Source organism: Mauremys mutica, chromosome 8 (genome assembly GCF_020497125.1).
Source record: "Mauremys mutica isolate MM-2020 ecotype Southern chromosome 8, ASM2049712v1, whole genome shotgun sequence".
Classification (NCBI taxonomy): domain Eukaryota; kingdom Metazoa; phylum Chordata; order Testudines; family Geoemydidae; genus Mauremys; species Mauremys mutica.
The window spans coordinates 350,737-366,465 of NC_059079.1; the positions used below are offsets into that span (position 1 = coordinate 350,737).

The following is a 15,729-nucleotide window of genomic DNA, read 5'->3' on the forward strand; positions in this document are numbered from 1 at the left end:
CAAAGTTAAAAAAAAATGTATTTTATTAGGTTGACATATGCTTGTGCAGTTTCTACTAGACCCAGGATTCTCCTTTGCCTCCTGTTCTCTTAAAGAGATGGCTGCATTTCACCCTTGGATGAAGCATCCCCATAGATGCAGCCTATAAAGCTGGGACCCTTCAGGATAATGACAGGCACAATGATAACATCACTGTGTGTTAGAGATTTCATTAATCTTGTTTCAGGACTCAGCAGCCAGCTCACAGCAAGTGCTGGGCCTTGTAACCAGGAGGGCAGCCAATCAAAAGGAATAAACCCAAAGTTCAGCTCTGAAGTAGAAGGAGCCATGAGAGTGAGACAGGCTGTGCAGCCACATACATTCAGGTTAAACAACAGAGCCCGTTTGGCACCACAACCAGACAGCTTCCCAGATGCTCCTCTTATAACTGTCCCTGGCTTTTCCCCTCCTATGGCTTCTGAGCTCTCATATGAGCTAGGATCGGAAAGCAGGCTTGATACACAGGTTAGTGGCTTTGTTGTGTTGATGTGCAGTACCTCCCTCTCCAGGGCAGAGTCACTGGAGGCTGCAGAGAGTCAGGGTTTCATGGGGGATGTTTTAGTCTTTGTCTTCTCTGTGCAATGTCACCAGGCTCTCAGATTCAGGAGTGTCTGTCCTGGAGTGTGTCCATCTCAGTGCTGGTCTTCTGGAACTCTGGCTCAGGCTAGGGTGCGTGAGGCTGGTGCTGAGGGTGAGGGTCTCTCCCTGGCATCATGCTAGGAGCAAAGGCTGCACCAGGCTGGCTTTCACTGTGCTTTATGGCATTTCAAATACTGATGCAAAGAGCAGTTTGTTTTCAGTGCCAAGGCAGACCTCCCTGCACTGTGGGCTGTATTGTTCCCTAGTGTAACACCACTGAAGTTGGTGCTGTTACACCAGGGATAAAATTGGACCCTAGTAGCTTCCCAGGAAGCTCTGCTTCCATTATCCCCTCTCCCATGCTGACCCCTTCCTCATCATACTCTTCTCTCATGTCACTTCTCAGCTTCTTCTTTTTTCATGTTGGTCCCACCCCCTAAGTTAAACAGTGGAAACTAAAACAAGAATAGTGACAACTCGATGGAGAAGGAAGGCTCGGAGTGGAAGTGGGGGTCCTGGGCTGCAGAGAGCTGAAAGGACAGGACAGGAGTTGAAAGCCCTGGCCCCAGAAGGTGAAGAAGGATGGCTGGGAGGGGAGCCTGGGTGAAGTCCCAACCTCAGAGGGAGAATGTGGCTCCAATTAGTCTTCCTCCTGCAGCCGTTCACTTGGCTGGATGTAGTTATCTTCAATGAAGCCATCATCATCCTCCAGTTGCAGCCCAGCAGCACTAGGCATGGATTGATTCTCCCCCCAGGCAACCCCACTCTCAGCATGGCTGCCTCCCATCGAGCTGGTGTCAGGCAGTGGCCGGTGGCGGTAGCTGGCAAAGTTCTTATGGAATAGTTTGCACTTTGCAGCCAGTGCAATCAGGATGGAGATGCCAATAGCTGATACAAGGAAGCCCACCAAGTATGGCCAGCTGTTCCCTCCCTTCCCTGCAGGCGACGTGGTGGTTGCTGCAGTGGTGGTTGCTGCAGAGGAAAGAGAGACTGAGTAGGTCAGGGAATCCCCATGTCTCACTAGTATCTTCCTGATGGGTGAGGGATTGCCAGGGCCTACTACCACAGACACAGGGTGAATACTTGGGCTGGTGCTCCATGAGCCACAATGGTGCTGCTTAATGGTGCCTATCAGAATGGTAGTATTTTACACCCACTTCACATTCTCTTTGCATGAGTGCAAATGATTGCATGGTGAATTGGGCCCAGTGTGTTCAGACTTGTGATTCTGAAGTTGCCTGTGCTTTTTAAATTTTCAGCCTAACAGAAAACACCATTAAAACATTTCAAGTATCAGAGGGGTAGCCGTGTTAGTCTGGTTCTGTAAAAGCAGCAAAGAATCCTGTGGCACCTTATAGACTAACAGACGTTTTGCAGCATGAGCTTTCGTGGGTGAATACCCACTTCTTCAGATGCAAGTGGTGGAAATTTCCTGGGGCAGGTATATATAAGCAAGCAAGAAGCAAGCTAGAGATAACGAGGTTAGATCAATCAGGGAGGATGAGGCCCTGTTCTAGCAGTTGAAGTGTGAAAACCAAGGGAGGAGAAACTGGTTCTGTAATTGGCAAGCCATTCACAGTCTTTGTTTAGTCCTGAGCTGATGGTGTCAAATTTGCAGATGAACTGGAGCTCAGCAGTTTCTCTTTGAAGTCTGGTCCTAAAGTTTTTTTGCTGTAGGATGGCCACCTTAAGATCTGCTATTGTGTGGCCAGGGAGGTTGAAGTGTTCTCCTACAGGTTTTTGTATATTGCCATTCCTAATGTCTGATTTGTGTCCATTTATCCTTTTCCTTAGAGACTGTCCAGTTTGGCCGATGTACATAGCAGAGGGGCATTGCTGGCATATGATGGCATATATTACATTGGTGGAAGTGCAGGTGAATGAACCGGTGATGTTGTGGCTGATCTGGTTTGGTCCTGTGATGGTGTTGCTGGTGTAGATATGTGGGCAGAGTTGGCATCGAGGTTTGTTGCATGGATTGGTTCCTGAGCTAGAGTTACTATGGTGCGGTGTAGGAGAACACTTCAACCTGTAGGAGAACACTTCAACCTCCCTGGCCACACAATAGCAGATCTTAAGGTGGCCATCCTACAGCAAAAAAACTTTAGGACCAGACTTCAAAGAGAAACTGCTGAGCTCCAGTTCATCTGCAAATTTGACACCATCAGCTCAGGACTAAACAAAGACTGTGAATGGCTTGCCAATTACAGAACCAGTTTCTCCTCCCTTGGTTTTCACACTTCAACTGCTAGAACAGGGCCTCATCCTCCCTGATTGATCTAACCTCGTTATCTCTAGCTTGCTTCTTGCTTGCTTATATATACCTGCCCCAGGAAATTTCCACCACTTGCATCTGAAGAAGTGGGTATTCACCCACGAAAGCTCATGCTGCAAAACGTCTGTTAGTCTATAAGGTGCCACAGGATTCTTTGCTGCTTTCATTAAAACATGTACAGCTTTGTATGAAAGGAAATTGAGGGTTTGATTATTAAAAGGGAAGAAGGGAGTTTATATATTAGTGAATATGGAAGAGTTACTAATTGTTGAAACCCTCAATCACTTTTTCTGACATAATTTGGGTTGGTGACACACAATCTCATGACTGGGAGACAATTTACCAAGGCTTTGTCTAGGTTAGGATTTAAAGGTATGTTAGATCATGTTATCTGGCTCCATCTAATTAAAACCTTATAAAACTTAAGTCAAGACAAAGCAAATTGTTCTTTAGCAGGTGCAAGCTGCGCAAGTTAAGGTCTCAGCAGAGCAAGTGTTACAGTTTGCTTTGTCTTTAACTTTGAAGGTTTTAATTAGATGGATCCAGCTAATCTAACACATCTTTAAATCCTAATTTTGGCTGTGTCTTCACTGTTAAAAATAATAAATGAGGTCAATCACAGGCGAGGGTATAGCTTAGCTGCCTTGTAAATACTACAGTGCCTTGTCTCCACTAGGATTTTAACGTTGGATGATTAATGTGCCTTAGTTAACACTTGTTTTTTGGGGGGGCAGTGAAGATAAAGCCTAACAAAATTGGGAAAGAGGGATGGGGATGGATGACTTGATTCCCTGTTCTGTTCATTCCCTCTGGGACACCTGGCACTGGCCACTGTCAGAAGACAGGATACTAGGCTAGATGGACTTTTGGTCTGACCCAGTAGGGCTGTTCTTATGTTATGTTCTTATAACTTGAATGTAAAGCGCCAGGATTTGTGTAAATGGAATAATCCTGAGAAAAACAAAAGGGTGGCTCTCCACTCTGTTGAATGGAATATTGGAATTTGCAAATGTTTTGTCTAGGAAACGGTGTGATGAGGAAGGAGTAATGTTATGTTTCATTTCATTAAATACTGAGAAGCTGTTAAATGGCAGCTGTTCATTGGAATGAGTGGTGTAAACTGCCACAGTTTTGCTAATGTAAATGGTTTCTCTCAAGTACTAACACTGGGTAGGTTCTGACCTTTCCTGAAGAATTTTCTTTAAAACCCTAGAAGAGGATAATCTGCAGCTCAGCATAAGGTCTTGGGGGAGGGATAGTTATCCTGCTCAGATGGCAAGAGATCATTCAGATTTCATAAGTCTCCCACTAACTAACCTCTGGGCTCCTGTATTGTATTGGTGCCTGTCATGTAGTATCTGAGTCTCTAATAACTTTGATGAGGTTAGTAACCTTTTTTTGTTGTGTAAAATTATCTTGTGCTTTATCTGACAACAAAGTGTTTCTCAAATGTGGCCACTGGGGGCTTTTCCTATGGCCACAACAGCCTCCTGTGCAGTGATGGGGAGGGGAGTGGGGAGGCACAAAACAGCAGCCCCTCTCCCTCCCTGTTGCTCCTTGATGCCCCGCCCTGCACCACCGCTGGAGACAGGTGGGGCACAACACTGCAGGAGCAAGGTGAGTTCTCGACCCAGCATGGGTGGAGGGGCAGTGGGGCTTGCATGGTTGGGCAGCAGGCTCCACCGACAGGACTTTGGGAGCCTGGCTGCAGGGCTTCGGGAGCTGACCCCTGGCTCCAGCCATGCACTCTGGCCTCCGGCCACATGGGAGTAGGCACCAACTTCTGGCTGTGCGGCAGCGGGGCTCACCCCCCCCCCCATCACCCTGGGCCCCGGCTGCCTCCCCCTCCAATCCCCCCCATCCATGCTTTAATTTGTCCTGGTGCTTGCTGAGAAGAGTGATATGAACAAACATGTAAGTATCACTTTTCACAGCACACTTAGTAGCTAGCTGGGAGGCTGTGATAAGTGATATTAAACATACAAATATCACTTTTCATGGCGTTATTTTTAATTATTGAGTCTGCAATAAAAAACCCTACATAAATAAATTACAATGATTTGGACGTGTATATGTGAATATTTAATTTGTTTTTCCTAAAATACTTAATTAACTTTAGGGAAAAGTGTCATTGTGGCCACCAGCAAGAGGGGGAGGGATAGCTCAGTGGTTTGAGCATTGGCCTGCTAAACCCGGGGTTGTGAGTTCAATCCTTCAGGGGGCCACTTAGGGATCTGAGGCAAAAATTGGTCCTGCTAGTAAAGGCAGGGGGCTGGACTCAATGACCCTTCAAGGTCCCTTCCAGTTCTAGGAGATTGGTATATCTCCAATTATTACCCTAGTTGGTGGCTGCACTCTGAGGCCACCAAAAATTTTGTTGTGAAAACCCCTGCTCTAAGGGTAGGTCTACACTGCAATTAGACACTCATGGCTGGCCTATGCCAGCTGACTTGGGGTCAGGCCAAGGAGCTGTTTAATTGTAAAGCAAATGTTCCAGCTCAGGCTGCAGCCTAAGTTCTGGGACCATTCCCCATTGCAGGGTCCTAGAGCCCAGCCTCCAGCCCAAGCCCAACATGTACACCAGAACTGAACAGCCCCGTAGTGAGAGCCAGTTGGCACAGGCCAGCTGTGGGTTTTTAATAATTATAGTGCAGACATAACCTATGTGACTGTTACAGCCCTTGTCCCCAGCCAGGACACCAAACGCTCACTCTGACAAGGTCCAGAGCAGAACTCAGGCAGTCTCTCCAGCTATTGATGCTGCCAAATGCATGTAGCTGCCAGGAATGTTAGTTACATTGCAGAGCAATCCCAACCTAGCAGAACTGAGTGAACCAAAATCTTGCGATGAGTTAGTTAGGAGGCAGAGCAGGAATTCAGACCTCACATACTGGATCAGTGGGGTATATACTTTGGGAATATGCCACTGGTAGGAAAACTGATTAAATAGGGAGTTAGAGCGTTCACATAGGACCAGAGTTCCTGTAGCTGCACAACTTACTGTCATTTCTCTGCACTGTGGCCAGCAGTTTTCTTCTGAGTGAAGGCTGAGCCTGAGGAAACCACTGTTTTCTCCTGCAGCCCAGATCCTGAAAGTTCAGGGTCTTGACCGCCTGGCCCTGGAGTTCTGGTGGAGAGGCACAGAGTACTTGCACACCTAGGAGACACAACCTGACTCAGTTGCAGGGGACGGGGGCTCCACTTTCCCACCCATCCCCATTTTGGAGAGAGGTCTTCTTTATTATATAAAGAGCACAAGAGATTGCAGCTGCTAATGCCCACCCACTTAGTCTGTTCTCAGCTTCTAGTGAAACCTAATAGAAGAAACAAGAAAAGAAATGATTAAATATGGAGCCATCAGCAACAAGCAAAATTAGTGTGAGGAGTTGCTGTGAATGTGAGCTGCCTGTTACCTGTAAAGTACCAAATATATTTAGGCTTGGTCTCCACTACAGATAGGGTTGCCAACTTTCTACTCACACAAACCTGAACACCCCTGTCTCACCCCTCCTCTGAGGTCCCACCCCCAGCTCACTCCATCCCCTCCTCCCTCTGTTCACCGGGCTGGCTCAGGGTGATTTTTCAGTTGATTAAAAAAGATTAGAGAAACCCTAGAAAATAGTCTGCTGGAAATAAGCCTGCATTAATCAGAAGAGATGGATTAAAATGGACCAAATAGGGTTTCTACAGCTATTACTCCTGTAATTCTTCCCTGAAGCCTTGAGGGCATTTACACTTCAGTCCCCCCTCTTTACCTATGGTAGCCCTGCCCTCAGTCCTTCCCTCACCTTGTCTTTGTTGTAGCCATTGCTGGAAAGGATACATGGAACAATTACAGACCCAGGGGTTCCCCTGAAGCAGGATCTGATGGGTTCTTTCCATCAGCTGCAGGACTAGTGCATCCATAGAGAGCAGATCATTGTTCTGCAGATCCAGATGGACAAGGGCTCCGAAGGCAAGGAACGCAGGCAGCTGCAGAATCTGAAGCTTATTGTTTTTCAGGAGCAGCGTGTGCATGTTTCTCAAGCCCTGGAAAGCTTCTGGGTGAAGGTGGGAGATGTTACAGCTGCTCAGGTCCAGCAGATGAAGTGCCCAGAGGTTAGAGAAGACTGCTGGATAGAGCATGGGAATGATGTTGTTGGAGAGGTTTAGGGCACGCAGAGAAGGGAAGTGTATCAAGAAAGTCCCACTTCTGGGCATTGCCAAGGAGTTGAAGGAAAGGTCCAAGCTGGTGATGTTTCCAGGAAGGGAATCTGGAGTGTGTAGAAGACTCTTTCCACTGCAGTCAGCCCATCCCTGAGAAAATATTGTCATCTATATGAGGGGGTTCTGCATCCCTGGTAGGATTCTCCAGTGAAACTCAAAAAATTCAAACATAATTCATTACTTTAATTGTTTGTTGCAGAGTTTTACAGAAAAACAGATAATTTTAGGAACATAGGAGCTACCAGAGCAGATCACACCAATGGTCCTTTTAGTCCAATATCCAGTCTCTGACACAGGCCAGTACAATTAGATAAAGACCAGCATAGATTGGGTCGCTGTAGGTCTATAATCACAACACATTTTACAGAGTGAGATGAACATGAGAAGAAAGGGGTGGTGGAGGAAGAAGCCCAGATGCTGTAGATGGGGTAGGATGGGCAAAGTTGCTGAACATCCCCTCCAGTGGTATTTATCATTCAGGATCATTTCCAAACCTGTGACCATCTAGCACTGGAATGTGTATCCCCTCCTTCCTCCCCTTGGATTTTCAGACTCTGCCTCAGTTCAGTGTGTTCTTAATTCATTCAAGGGTCTCCAGCTTTCTGAGAAGTGGACTGCACTGCTTGATTGCTTGGACCATGTTTCTTACAGGGGCTGTTGCACTTCCAGTTCCCAGGTGAGAGCCCACCAGCAGACATCTGCCTGTGCAGAGTGAGTAAGCAAGCCAGAGTGGCTGATGTGTAGGAGTGCATCTATCTATCTATTTATGGAAGGGGTTTAAACCAATCTGGCTTAGAGGGGAGGTGAAAACAGATATATAAATATAACACAAATGGAAGAAAGGGGAAGGTGATGATAATGAATATAAAACAGAAGCTAGGAATGGTAGAAAATTGATAAGGGAAGCAAAGCAACACAAGGACAAAGCTATTTCCAGCAGAGTTAAGGACAAAAAGAAGACGGTTTTTAAGTATATAAGGAACAAAAAAGAATCCTAACAAAGATACTGGTCCATTACTAGATAGACATGGTAGAATTATCAATAGTGATATAGAAAAGATGGAAGTGTTCAATAAATATTTCTGTTCTGTATTTAGGGAAAATCAGATGATGTAGTCCTCCAATGATAACTGTTTCCATTCCACTAGCATCTCGGGAGGATGTTAAACAGCAGCTATTAAAATTAGACATTTTAAATCAGCACCCCCAAATAACTTACATTCAAGACTTTTAAAAGAGCTGGCTGAGGTGCTTGCTGAACATCAATGTTGATTTTCAATAAGTTTTGGAACTTTGGGGAAGTTCCAGAAGTCTGGAATAAAGCTAATATTGTGCCAATATTTATAAAGGGTAAGTGGGATGATCCAGGTAATTATAGGCCTGTCAATGTGACATTGATCCCAGGCAAGATAATGGAGTGGCTGATAGGGAACTTGATTAATTAAGAATTAAAGGAGGGTTATATCATTAATGCTAATCAACATGGGTTTATGGAAAATAGATCCTGTCAAATTAACTTGGTATCTTTTTTTATTAGATTACAAATTTGGTTGGTAAAGGTAATAGTGTTGATTTAATAGACTTTTTCTGTAAGGCATTTGACTTGGTAACATGATATTTGGATTAAAAAAATAGAACAATATAAAATTAACATGGCACAAACTAAATGGATTAAAAGCTGACTAACTGATATGTCTCAAAATATAATTGTAAAGGAGGAATCATTGAGTAGATGTGTTTCTAGTGGGGTCCCACAGGGATCAGTCCTTGGCCCTATACTATTTAACATTTTAATCAGTGATCCAGAAGCAAACATAAGATCACTGATAAAGTTTGCAGACGACATAAAAATTGAGGGAGTGGTATATAATGAAGAGGACAGGACCATAGGCGCCGACTCCGTGGGTACTCTGGGGCTGGAGCACCCACAGGGAAAAATTGGTGGGTGCTCTGCACCCACCGGCAGCCAAGCTCCCCGCCCCACCCCTCTGACCCAGCTCACGTCCGCCTCCACTCTGCCTCTGCCTCCTTCCCATAGCGCGCCGCAGCCCCACTTCTCCCCCTAGCTCCCAGCACTTGCCGCCGCGAAGCACTGGGAGGAGGGGGAATGCGGCACGCTCAGGGAAGAGGTGGGGCCGGCGATTTGGGGAAGGAGTCCGATAGGGGCAGGGACGGGGTGGAGTTGGGGTGGGGACTTTGGGGAAGGGGTTGGAATGGGGCGTGGCACGGGGTGTAGGGGGGGTCGAGCACCAACCGCCAGGAAAAGTTGGAGCCTATGGACAGGACAGATTGCTTGGTAAACTGGGTGCAAGCAAACAATATGTATTTTAACATGGCTAAATGTAAATGTTTAGGAACACAGAATGTAGGCCATACTTACAAAATGAGTAGAACCCTGTGTGGATACAAAATTTTTATCTGCATCCAATCTGCAAACATGTCCTGTGGATATCTGCAGATTTGCAGGGCTCTAAAGATTGGGGTCTCTATCCTGGGAAACTGATGTGGAAAAAGATTTGGGTATCATGGATAATCAGCTGAATATGAGCTCCCAGTGTGACACTGTGGTAAAAAAGGCTGATGTGATCCTTAGAAGCATAAATCTTGAGTAGAAGTAGAGGTTATTTTACTTCTGTATTTGGCATTAGTATGACCACTGCTGGAATACTGTGTCTAGTTTTGGTGTCCACAATTCAAAAAGGATGTTGATAAATTTGAAAGGGGTTCAGAGAAGAGCCACAAGAATGATTAAAGGATTAGTAAACATGTTTTATTGTGACAGACTCTAGGAGCTCCATCTATTAACCTTTCTGTTAAGTTAAAGGGGTGACTTCAGTACCTACATGGGGAACAAATACTTGATAATGGGCTCTTTAAGCTAGCAGAGAAAATCATAACAGGATCCAATGGCTGGAAGTTGAAGCTACACAAATTTAGACTGGAAATAAGGCAATTTTTAATGGTGAAAGTAATAAACATTGGAAAGTAATCAAAAATCCATCATTGCGATTTTTAAATCAAGATTGGATGATTTTCTTAAAGATCTGCCCTAGGAATTATTATGGGACTGTTCTCTGGTCTGTGCTATAACAGGAGGTCAGACTAGATGATCACAATGGTCCCTTCTGGCCTTGGAATCTATGAATGGCCATTTCATTCTAAGAAACGCTCTAATCTCACTGTAAAGCAGGGGTCCCAAACTCCTGGCTCATGGGCCACCTGCGGCCTGAGAACCTCCTCAGTGTGGCCCGTGGGGCTCCAGCAGTTTTGGAGCTGGGTCTCTCCCTTGGCCCCACCTGCCGCCCACGGGCCCTCCCCGGGCGATTTAAAATGGCCTGGGGCCCCACTCACCGCCAGCAGCACAATGGAGCTGAGCAGCTTCCTACTTGCTCACTCCACATGGCTGCCGGCCCCTCCCTGCGGCCCTGGGGTGGGGCAGGGCTGTGCCTCCGCGCGCTGCCCGAGCGCCCCTGTGGCCAATGGGAAGCTGCAGGGGCGATGCCTTGGGGCAGCAGTACACGGAGGCCCCTTGGCCCACCCCGCCTTGGAGGCCCAGCTAAGCGCAGCACCCCCCAACCTCCTCCCGCCCCCAAACTCCCTCTGAGAGCCTGCACCCCCCCTTGCACGCAGAGCCTCCTGCCCCCAAACGCCTTCCCAGAGCCTGCATTCCCTCCTCCTTCCCACACACCCCCTCCTGCCCCAAACTTTCTCCCAGAGCCTGCACCTCCTTCCCACACACACACCCATCCCCCAAACTCCCTCCCAAAGCCTGCACTCCTCCCTCTGAGTCTGAAACCCCACCCCCTGCCCCATCCCAGAGCCTGCACCAAGCACCCAGACCCCCTCCCAAACTCCATCCCAGAGCCTGCACTCTGCACCCCAATCCCCTACCCCAGGTCTCCTCCCCCACCCAAACTCACTCCGAGCCTTAGGCAGGTGGGGGGTGGAGTTTGGGGGGGAAGCAGGTTCTGGGCGGCATGAGTGACATTATTGGCCCACTGGAAGGATTTGAGGACTGGCACTGGCCTCAAGGTAAATTGAGTTTGAGACCCCTGCTGTAAAAACTCCAAATGATGGAGAATCCACCACATCTCTTGGTAGCCCTCCTTCCCTACATGTATCACTTTACACATTTCTGTATGGAACTGCCTCTTGCTGCACGCAGAACCTACTCTAATCTCTCCTGGTCCCTTTGCAGTTTGGGTCAGCTTTCTATGGGATTTTTTCATTGTCTTGCATTCAGTTGATGGGGCTGGACAGGACCTCCTGGGTCACTGAGCCCCTTTCCTGGTTGATTTTAGACTACCCTGAGTCCTGTGAAGAGTCCTCCATACCCACCTTACTGTCAATGCTGCAAGGATGTCCCGCTGCTGCAGGCCAGACATAGAGGAGGCTGCAGACACAAAGGTACCAGGCACATTCCATTTGGCTTCAGGAAACTGCACAACAGAAAAACGAGTCACAGGGAGGTTGTGGGGGACAGAAGTCTCCAGGCCCTGCCCCACTGAAATGATGGTGTGACATAGCCAGTGCTGGGAAGAGACCAGACTATTTCCTCCCCGGATCCTGTCCCATGGCAGGGACCAGTGTCCATTGACTCCAGGCACTTCTGGTACATCTGCCTTTTTTTTTTTTAATCCAAATAAAACATAACGTTGACAACTACAAACTACTACAGCCACTTAATAAAGCTCATGAGAGAGAGCTTGGTCCAGCAGGCTGAGCACAAGGGCAGAAGGCAGGGATGCCTGAGTTCTAATCCTGGCTCTGGGGTGGACTTGTTGTGCAGTCTTGAGCAGCTCAATCTCTCTGCCTCAATCTCTCCATCTGTAAAATGGAGATAAAACCCACTCATAAAAATGGCCATACTGGGTCAGACCAAAGGTCCATCCAACCCAGTATCCTGTCTACTGACTGTGACCAATGCAGGGTGTCCCAGAGGGAGTGAACCTAACAGGTAATGATCAAGTGATCTCTCTCCTGCTATCCATCACAGCTCTCTGCCTCTTATAGCTGTTGTGAGGATTAGCCAATGTCTGTACAATGCTTTGTAAACCTAAAGTACTCCATGAAAAAAATGGAAGCAGTGGAGATCATCGCATTGGACATCATCTATCAGAGCCGACAATCTCTGAACCTCAATGGCTTTTCTCACTGCTGCTTGCTCTCAAAAGTTCTTTCTGCAATGACCTGATCTGTTGGAGTGCAGGTCAGCTGCTCTTGGTCTGTGTTACTGCCGGCTGTGCCAGCAGTGTTCTGCCTGTCCCAAGAACCGGAGAGCCCAGGGTCGTGGGGGAACCTGTTTGTCATTCTGCTCAGAGCATTGCTTTTATTGAAGCTTCTTGGCACACAGGCTTTTGTAACTATTTCAGGGTTAAATCTCTTTGGCTCACAAAGCTCATGGGATATAGGCGGTAAGATTTTTGTCCTTCTGTCCATGAGTGGGTGTCTGAACTCATGATCCTAAGAAAGCATTGAGAAGTGGATTGTGAGATCCAAATGATGCTAAGTACTAACCTCTTGCATCTGGAAGGACTGTGCATGAACTAGAGGTGGCCAGGGCATATGTGGAAGGGCAGTTGATGAAGCAGGATATATCCAGGAGGGTTAGAAAGACGGAGAGCATTGGGAGATGCCCAGGGAGAGGAGTAAAAGGGCAGGGGGCAGTGCTGGGGTGGGAGATGGAGGAGGTAGTGCTGAGGGGAGAAGTGAGTAGAAAGGAAGGGGTAGATGGGCAGTGGACAGCACTGAAGGGGTGGGACAGGAGGGCCAGGGGCAGTGCAGAGAGGGAGGACCGGGGAAGGGGTCAGTGCTAAGGAGGAGGGCCAGGGAGCAGCAAATGGGGGTCAGTGCTGGGGAGGGTGGGTCAGGAGGACAGCACTGAGGGAGGTAAGGCAGAGGAAGGAGTCATTGCGAAGAAGAGCGATGGTATGTTCAGGGGGCAGCACAGAGGAAGAAGGGTCAGTGCTGAGGGGATGGTCAGGGGGCAGCACAAAGGGGGAGGGTCAGGGGGAGGTGTCAGTGCTGGGGGGAGGGGCAGTGGAACAGGGCAGCTCTGATGGGGGAGAGTCAGAGGAAGGAGTCAGTGCTGAGGGGGGAGGGTCAGGGAGCAGCGCAGAGGGTAAGGGACAGTTCCGGGGGTGGGGCAGGAGGGTAGCACTGAGGGGGTGGGGGAGGGGGCAGTGCAGAGGAGGGATGGGCAGGGGGCAGCACAGGGGGAGGAGCAGTGCTGGGGGTTGGGGCAGGAGGGTAGCACTGAGGGGAGTAGGGCAGGGGCTGCAAAGGGGGGCAGTGCTGAGGAGGGTGGGGCAGGTGGGCAGGGGTCAGTGTTGAGGGGGGAGGAGTCAGTGCTGATGGGGCAGCAAGGGCAGCACAGGGGGGACGGACAGTGCTGAGTGGGGTGGGGAAGGGGTCAGTGCTGGGGGGAGGGGCAGGAGGGCAGTGCTGAGGGGTGGGTCAGGGGAACAGGGCAGCACCGAGCAGGAAGAGTCAGAGGAAGGAGTCAGTGCGGGGGGGGGGGGTTAGGGAGCAGCACAGAGGGAGGGGCTGTGCCGGGGGGGTGGCAGGAGGTCAGGGGCCAGTGCAGAAGGGGAGGGGTCAGTGCTGAGGATGAAGGGCCAGGAGGCACCAAACCAGTCAGTGCTGAGGAGGGTGGGGCAAGAGGGCAGGGGTCAGTGCTGATGGGGGCAGCACATGGGGAGGGACAGTGCTGGGCGGGTGGGGCAGGGAAATAGGGCAGCGCTGAGGGGGAGAGTAAGGGGGCAGCAATGTTGCTAAGTTCCAGGGTTCCCTGCAGGGTCAGGGTCTGTGGGGCTCAAGCTTTAGTCCAGGGGTCTCAAACTTAAATGACCATGAGGGCCAGTACATTGGCCTGAGGGCTGTATTACTGACACCTCCCCCCCTCAGCCCTGCCCTGCCCCCCCTCCACTCCTGCCCCGCCTCTTCCCACTCCTTCCCTGCCCCCATTCCAACCCCTTCCCCGTGGGGCTAGACTTGGGTAGAACTGATGTTGGGACTGGGTAGTTGTGGGGCCAGAACGACTTGGGGGGCGCAGATGTGGGATGAGAGCTCCTGCTGCAGGGGCCAAAATCCCCTGAATAAGTTTGGCAGCATTGGCCACAGTAATTCTCACACATACTGCGGGTGAGCAGGGGGAGTTCAACAGTCGAATGACAGATATGAACACAATACAAATGGTATTTGTTCTTAAGTTTCAGAATTTTGGGGTCCAAGCCCTTGTTTTTTGAGCCTCTGGTGAGGAAGAGCTAAGGCAGGAGGTGCCCTGCTGGGGTGTGTGTAGAAAAGAAGGGGGTGAGAAGAGTCTTGGATCCAGGATCTAGGGGACAGGCCTAGCTTACATTGAATGCTGGAGGAGGCTTCCCCTGGCGAGCTGGTTACAGAGCAAGGTTTGCAGATGTGGACTCTAAAATTGTGCCAGCCTGTGCAGACCATGGTGCTTTGGTTGCAGGCTGCATTTGCACCAGCAGAGCAGGTGGTCACACTCCCCAGTGTAGTTTGCACCCACAGCTGAGAGCCTCAGCACAAGCAGAAGTGTAGAGGCTGCTTTGTCACTGTGCTGGAAAACGGACCTCAAGCACAGGCCACTGTCACCTTTACTCCCAGAACAGATGCCTGCCACTTCCCCAGCAGAGAGAGCCCACAGAGACTATCAGCACTGGGGATCTGACCAGGAAACCAGAAATGAGCTTTGTCCTTCCTCCTCCTCCTCCTCCCCCTGCCTGACACCCCCACTCACCCCAAATGTTCCCTGCTAAGGGAAAGGCCAGGCAGTTACCTTAGGAGCTGAGCCTGGTCGCCTGCTGCCTCTTGCTTTCTTCTTGGGTCTGTGTATTGTGGGAGTGGAAGGTGGAGTCTCAGAAAATGGAGAGTGAATGTGAAAAGGTGAAAGGTAAATGGAGCTGGTTTAAAGATTAACTGTAATCAGCCTCTCCCCTGCCTTCTTGGCACTTAAAATCTGCACGTTGCCTGACACGCGGCAGAGGAGCCCAGTCTAGGGCAAGTAACAGGGAGATAGGGCTGCAAAATGAATTCATGCTGGCTGCTGAGGACTCTGAATGCACTTTTCATCTTTAGATCTCAAAGTGCTTTACAAAGAAGGTAAATATCAATTGTCCTGTATCTTGTGCATCCCTGGGGGCTGGGTGAAACCTTGCAGAAGGTGGTGGGTGTAACAGCTGTCTTTCATTCAGGATAAATGTAAACACCAATTATAGATTAGATAGCTAAAACAATGGAACTCACTGCCCAAAACACAGCCCACATGCAAGGTCAGTCAGGAATTTGAGCTATGCAGAGGGAGGGGTTTCACTGGGGGTTGAATACAAATGCAGGGAGCTTGGTGCATTGTTTGACTGACACGCACACATTCAGCAAAACACTACAGAAGTAGATGGAGAAGGTGTGTGTGTCAGAAACAGTACAGAAGTAGACAAAGAAGGCAGCAAAGAAGGCCCAGAAACAACCAGAGAGAAGCATTTATAACATGATCCTGAGGAAAGCTGAGAGAGCTTTTGGGCAGTATGCTGACTAGAAAGAGGCTTGGAATGATGAGCAAAGCAATTGCCTCCTGCTGTTTGATTCCTGTTGTATTCAGAGAAACAGGACTTCAT

The 15,729-nt window shown here is 48.9% G+C and overlaps 1 protein-coding gene and 2 long non-coding RNA genes across 3 annotated transcripts in view; 2 read left to right on the plus strand and 1 right to left on the minus strand.

The window, feature by feature from the left end:
* Positions 1–15,011, minus strand: C8H1orf210 (chromosome 8 C1orf210 homolog). Its single transcript, XM_045026632.1, has 5 exons — positions 14,895–15,011; positions 11,438–11,538; positions 6,682–7,189; positions 5,895–6,050; positions 1–1,590 (listed from the first exon to the last, which is right to left on the minus strand). The coding sequence occupies exons 2-5, from the start codon at positions 11,522–11,524 to the stop codon at positions 1,259–1,261; spliced, it is 1,083 nt and encodes a 360-aa protein (XP_044882567.1). The 5' UTR covers positions 11,525–11,538; positions 14,895–15,011; the 3' UTR covers positions 1–1,258.
* LOC123375600 lies at positions 389–11,753 on the plus strand. The gene is made up of 3 exons (XR_006581525.1): positions 389–504; positions 7,689–7,775; positions 11,401–11,753. It is a non-coding gene; the product is annotated as an uncharacterized LOC123375600 (long non-coding RNA).
* LOC123375601 overlaps positions 14,088–15,729 on the plus strand; it is a 16,678-nt gene continuing 15,036 nt past the window's right edge. Inside the window, exon 1 of the long non-coding RNA XR_006581526.1 lies at positions 14,088–15,217. This is a non-coding gene — a long non-coding RNA (uncharacterized LOC123375601). The remainder of the gene's footprint in view (positions 15,218–15,729) is intronic.